The following is a 6835-nucleotide window of genomic DNA, read 5'->3' as shown; positions in this document are numbered from 1 at the left end:
GTGAAGGACTTTGCAACTATAGCTGCTCTACTACATGATTTAACAAAAAAGGGTCAGAAGTTCGAATGGACAGCTTTTTGCCAGCATGCTTTTAAGACATTGAAAGAAAAATTGGCCTCAGCTCCACATTTAAAGCTTCCAAATCTCTCACTGTCGTACATAATGGATTGTGATGCTAGTAATGTCGGCAAATGAAGGACTTGTATCGCTGAAGTTTCTCGGAAAAAAATTCTACGGGAAATTAACAAACAAGCAGATACGTAACAATACATTTTAAAATGAAGCTCTAATTAGAACGTTTGCTACATCTTACCTATCTGTTTTGTACGCAATGGGTTATCTGTGCTATGCCCTCCTCATGTATCGAAACCGATTTTTAGCATTATAAACCCCCAGATTTACCACTGAGCCACAGAGAGTATCTCTGATAGGAATTAATGTACCTGGGTATATTGCACATTAAAAACTTAAAATATACCTACTCCAAAGTTATGCTTTCAGATTTTTCATAATATGTCGCTGTGTAAATCAACAAAGTAAAACTTCAGCTGAAGAACGTAGTATCAGTAACTGGAAAGGAATCTAAAAGGTTAGGTGAACTATACTTTTTAATGAGAAAATATACTGAAAGGTTATGAATTGGATGTATTTTAAACAATATAGAAATTTGTAGTTTTATGTTTCTGTTGTTTTTTCCTGTCGCATTGGGCGGAGTAACTAACGTACACTATGAATATGAGTGCGCCTCTTTCCAACATGGTGTATACTATATTATTCATAGTGTTACTGTTACGTAGTAGTGGTAGATACTGAATATAAAATTGTTAGCTGCCGACTACCTGAGGTGAGTATATCTTAGATCTAATATATCACTATCATGTAAACGAAAGAAGTAAAATTTCAAGGTCTAATTGTTACACAAAGTGACTAAGAATATGATAACTGTTGTATTTTTCAATTTTTTGTACGTTTGTAGCCTAAATCAACTTGTATTTTTATAATTGTATTTGCAAGAAGATGTACTGGTTGTTATTTATTTTTACACTACTACTACTAGTACTAGCAGTCTGTAGTCCACATTGATCTTTAATTTAGTTAGGGCTTGCATATTATTTTTATTATCAAAATCTATATTTCAGAACTTTATTCTAACTGATCGCTATCCAAGTGTCTTCAAATCTTGTTTATATTTTAATAGGAACTTGTACTATCATCGTATCTAAGCTGAATGTAAATAAATAATGATTCTGGCAATTTGAATTCCAATTCAAACTTAGTTATATTTATAAACAAACATAATTAAAATTTTAAAATAATAGTTCATTTTCAGTGTTATGTGTTGGTCCTATACCTACCTCACTAATTTTTAAATTATGCTTCTACTAAGTTCTAGTGTGTTACAATACAAAAAATGAGTTGAAATTTACTCTTTAATGAGAAGTTTGACAACTTGTTAACTTGATGTATGAATGTACTCGTGGATTTTTCATGTTATAATATCAACAGATTAGGTTTTTATGAATAAGGTTAAATATTTTAATGATATTTGTAACAACCATAAATAGATGTATTTCACAATTCCTCATTCAACTGATTTATTCACTCATTTATTTCTATTACAATAGCTATTAAAAGTTTTATACTTTGTTCCATTCAAATATATCGCATGTATCATGATGTTACATTATATACAAAAGTCACTCCAGTCATTGAAGCAGTGCTCTGTTGATAGTAGAAAAGTTAATAGAATGTTGAATGTATTTATACAAATCATTAGTTAGGCCTCACTTGGAATACTATGTACAGTTTTGGTTTCCTTATCTAAGACAGGATATTTATTTATTGATAAAGATTCATAGGAGGGCTACAACTAGTACTAGAAGAATTCCAGGTTTTATCTTGCAGGGATAAGTTAAGATTTGTTAACTTATTTACTTTTTGAAAATATAGATAAAAGGTGATCTTATTGAACATTTGAAGCTTTAAGATTGATGGAATAAAAGCTTCTGATTTCCTTATGCTGTATGTTGAAGACAATAGGATGAGAAGACACAGATTTAAGGTTTAGAAAAAGACAGGCTAGGCTCCAAATAGGATAGGTTTATTTTCCTAACACTGTGATAGGGTTATTGAATGAGTTGCTGTCAGGCTGACATTGTAGAATAGTTTAATCTAATTTAGTTTAATTTTAATTTAATTTAGTTTTTAATTTATAGCCTCAGATTTGTGGACTTGGAGAGGCTTAAGAACACACAGTCTCATAGTCTCAACAAAAAATGTTTTTCTGAAACAAAACTTTACAGCAATAAACAATCAAATTGAAATAATAGAATGTAATGTTTTCTTTAAGTGTACAATAATATTCATTTTGTGTTATTCAGAAAGAAAGATTCTACCTGGAATGATTTTTAGTTTTTTGCGATAAACTACTTGTTGCTTCTAGTTATTGTTAAGTTTATACTGACAACTGTTTGACATTTCTCTAACTGTTGGTCATGATTTATAAGTTTAAGAGAACATCTTGGCTTTATAGTTCTTTATGATTATTTATTTAAGCTAATGATAATGTGTTTACAAAATACAAATGGATGTATACATTTTAAAATATAATAACTCTAAAATGAAAAATGACAGGAATATGGTAAAATGTATGTTGGTCTGTGTACCCTGAAGACTTATACAACACATGGATATGACCTCTGTAAGTCTTGATGTACAGTTGCAAGTGTCTTCACATTTCACTAGACATACATTCTGGAATTTCAATAGTTGCTTCCCTGATATGATCCTTCAGATTGGCAATTGTAGCTGTTTAGACCAAATGTGTCTCCACAGCCAACAGTAGAGTGATACTGTGTCTTGCTCTAAGAAAAATCAAATAATAACACAATCAACTTCTAAATGCTGAAATAAAATATTGTTTAGCGTGTCCAGGTATGCAAGACCAGTAACTGTTTTTTCTTCCTAAATATTGCTCAACAGACCTTTCCTCACAGACTTTCCCTAACTGTATTGAAAGGCTTCAGTTTCCTTTTAGGATGTTAAAGTTTGATTATTTAATTGACACAATTAATAATCTATAAGTAGCTATTATGTCAATTACTATCATGTATAATAGTCAAATAATTGAAATTACGGTTTCACATTATTACTAGTTTTGATTATTCTAACTATCTAAGTAATCGAAATATTGTCACCAGATTTGCCCACCCAGTCCTTGTTATGGTAATGTTACTAACATTATCTGTCACTAATGTTTTACTGTTGACTAGGGAAGGCACCTGCTACCAAACATGGTTTGTTGTTGACTTTAATTTCGGTACCACAGTGGGGTGTGTGTTTTCTTGACAAACATTTTTGTTTAGGCCAAAATTGGTAAGGTGGAATAATCTTTAGACAACACATACTTTACTGCATGTCTTTCTCTGATTGTTTAAAAAGTGTCCTGTACATTTAATAAACCTTGTTGCAAAGAAATAACTTTCTCATTGGCAAAACTATAAATCAACCAGTATTCATATGCAACTTTAAGTCATAATAATCTTAACATCAAGAGCTTAGAGATAACTTTTGAGATTTTGATATTTTGCTGTTTTCTCTGCAGGATTGAAGTTGTCATCTAAACACAAAAATTATTTTTTGAAGATGAGACCAGAGAATATTGGGTTTGTTGTATTTCCTGCATGTTATTCGTTTCTTGTCTGAATTTACACCTTGTGAGCCACCACACAAGTATAAAAAAATGAATTTGTTGAAGATGAGACGAAAACGAGTTGGATTTCTATTATTAATTACGATAATCGTGCTCTTCATCATTTATTCAACACAGAAATCTTATAAAGAAGAAGACTGTACAGTATCTGAAGGTGTTCAGGCAAAGTTGCAAGACTTGACAAAAAAAGTCATTGAAGTTTTAAATATTTTAAAGCTTACTAATTTTCTTTGTTATACCAGTCTTTGGGGTGCATTAAAATATAATGGTCCCATGCCATGGCAAAGCAAGCTAGAACTTTGTCTTCTGAATGAAGAAGTCCTAAAAATAGAAGAAGCTTATTTCATCAAGTCTTTTAAACAGCATGGCTTGATTTTGAGTTATGACAGTGGTAATGGGGTTTATCACGTAACAAATGTTGATGATAATAGTTGTGAAGCTTTGCTTATTGTGTTCGAAGAAGATTCTATAACTCATCAGATTCGTAGAGTCGGGTGGAAGAACCGACTTTTGCCACCGGATTCTTGTGAAGCTCTACACTGTTTTCCACCACATCTGGTGTCTCTTCCTCTTCCTACACACAACTTCATGAAGATGAAGCTCCCTGTACCACGAGAAGAGATTGAAATCCAAAAATATTTGTTCCCTAACAGTTGGTGGAGAGAAGTTGAACCCCCCATATGTAAAAGTTAATTATTACAGTCAGAAATGACCTTAGACTGAGATTGTAAACTTAGCATTATTTAGAGCAGTAACCAAGTGTTTTACACCATCTGTGTGGTTTAAATGTTGATTAGCCGTAGTGAAGTTTGGAATGCCTTTTTTCTTAAATACCTTCAGAGCTAGAAGATATGGAAATGTTGCTCATTCTTTTTGAAAGAAATTAATAGTTTAGAAAGCACACACTTTTCTATGTAATAAGGCTCTTAGAAATGAATAACATAAAAATAGTATTATATTATTGCATCAGGATTTTAAAGTTTAAAGATAATATGAAATAACTGCATACAGTCTGTTTAAACCAGCTTTTATTATTCTAACTTGTACTTATGAAAAAGTTAAAATTTGCATGTAGATAGTAAGATAATCATGCCTAATTATAGAACATATTTATTTCTATTCAGATTTTGTTTTTATAAAACGTGTGTACAATATAAAATGTTTCTTAAATTTATGGTAAACTTAGATAATCTCGGGTGATAATATTCACGGGTAATTCAATCATTGTATGATAAGATTTGTCATATTTTAATTTCTGGTATGCTGTAACATTATGGTTTGGTTGCAGTGATACATGTGTAATCCAATAAAACACTCTGTTGAATTTTGCACTTGAAAATCCAGTAACTCATTTAATTATAATACTCAAGCCTAATACTTCATTTTTGCTGTTTTTCAGTTGTTTTTTTTTTCATTAATGTTCTTTTTTAAAATACAAATAAATTATTGAAAATACTGCAATGTAAAAATAATTGTGGTCAACATTTTGGCCAAATGATCTTCAACAAGATCTGGATGAAAGTCATTTATTGCATAGTTAACCACAATATTTTTTTTCATATAAATTTTAACCATTTCTCTGTATTTTCAAATTTTCTCATGCTGTAGATGCATATATTTGTTATACAGTTATAATCAAAAGCTAGAGGAATTGGGAATGAATTTTGCATGTACATTTTCATTTTGAATTATAAATTTATCAGTAATTTTTGGATACATACTTTTATCAAAGTTCTAATCAATCAGGTAGTTGCTTATTGACAATAGAAAGTATTAGATAACAGAACAAGTTCAAAATCTCCAAGCTTTCGAATTACACAATATACATAAAAAGGTCTGCCTTTTGTGAATGGGAAAATACTTTAGGCATCACAAAAAATCATAATGATTATTTTTCGTAACTTGTTAAACATCGTTACAAACTGTTTATTTCATCTTTCAAGATAATAGAATACAAAGCATGTATTACAATAGTAATTGTTTAGATATAAAGACAGTTGTTTTCAGTCAACCTTGGAACCACTTGCCGCCAATTCTTGGACTACTCTAGAATAACGAATAATGGGACTGAAAAGTAACACGAATCGATCCCGTGATCCGCAGATTTCAAGCTAAGGGCCCTAACCACCAGACCATGTATTGAATTTAATATAATTTATAGCATATTTTTATCTTTTATAACATGTATAAAAATAAACACTTCATTCTTAAACACCTTTTTCGCAAATTTTTAAATCTAGAAAGAAAAATAAGAGTATTCGCCAATAATGTTACTTTTTCTCGCTTAGCTTTCTCTAGAAAATATATTAGTAACTTAAAATTTTGACAATGTTTTTTGCACATTGTAATTAGTTGTCTGATTGAACTAGTTATCAGGTTTCTTGCTAAACGTTTAAATCTACTTCGAGACCTAAATTTTTGAAATTATATTAGTGAACCTTTAAATTAACATATTTTTTTACTTATACTTCACACATATATAAAGACAACAAAATATTTGCGGTGGTGCCATCTATTGTTATTTAACGAAAGTTTATGGAACATTTGTTTGTTTGTAATTAAGCACAAAGCTACACAATTGGCAATCTGTGCTCTGCTCACCACGGGTATCGAAACCAGGATTCTAGCGTTTTATGGAACATACTGATTTTTATTTATTGTTTGTTCATTAATCACTAAATTCAACAGAATAACTTATTTTTCACTGACTAGACCTAAGTAACATAAAAAAATATTTATGTCATCCTCACAAATGCTGGTTGATATTTTTATTTTTACATCATGATAGTTATAAAGAGTTGAAATCTATTTTTAACCCTTAATGCCTGAAAGGTTATTTTAACTTTTCACATTTCTCCAGTTACTAAACAATATTTGGAATATTTAATTGATTTCCCACCTCAACTTTTATAGTATTGGTAGAAATAATTGTTTACATCTCAGTACTTATTTTTACGAAAACATTACCTAACGTCATCGGTGGAAACACAATCTGTAATCGGCGTGTAAACTAGCTCCCTGTTAAGTTAGATATTTTTACGAAAACATTACCTAACGTCATCGGTGGAAACACAATCTGTAATCGGCGTGTAAACTAGCTCCCTGTTAAGTTAGATATGTTTC

The 6835-nt window shown here is 30.5% G+C and overlaps 1 protein-coding gene across 3 annotated transcripts; it reads left to right on the top strand.

Moving 5' to 3' along the window:
• The first annotated feature begins 451 nt into the window (after nucleotides 1-451).
• Nucleotides 452-5043, top strand: LOC106462483. 3 transcript variants are annotated; one of them, XM_013922446.2, is made up of 2 exons: nucleotides 452-589; nucleotides 3605-5043. In XM_013922446.2, the coding sequence occupies exon 2, from the start codon at nucleotides 3743-3745 to the stop codon at nucleotides 4403-4405; it is 663 nt and encodes a 220-aa protein (XP_013777900.1). In that variant the 5' UTR covers nucleotides 452-589; nucleotides 3605-3742; the 3' UTR covers nucleotides 4406-5043. The 3 variants fall into 3 exon arrangements, with proteins under 3 accessions (XP_013777900.1, XP_013777970.1, XP_022244082.1); XM_013922516.2 differs by lacking the exon at nucleotides 452-589 and adding an exon at nucleotides 696-844; XM_022388374.1 differs by lacking the exon at nucleotides 452-589 and adding an exon at nucleotides 2034-2062.
• Nucleotides 5044-6835: the final 1792 nt, after the last annotated feature.

This window comes from Limulus polyphemus, unplaced genomic scaffold (genome assembly GCF_000517525.1).
Source record: "Limulus polyphemus unplaced genomic scaffold, Limulus_polyphemus-2.1.2 Scaffold1, whole genome shotgun sequence".
Lineage (NCBI taxonomy): Eukaryota > Metazoa > Arthropoda > Merostomata > Xiphosura > Limulidae > Limulus > Limulus polyphemus.
This window is presented reverse-complemented; position numbering and strand designations above follow the sequence as displayed.

Coding starts and splice junctions, on each gene's coding strand:
- LOC106462483 (XM_013922446.2), top strand. CDS start 3,743: ATGAATTTGTTGAAGATGAGACGAAAACGAGTTGGATTTCTATTATTA.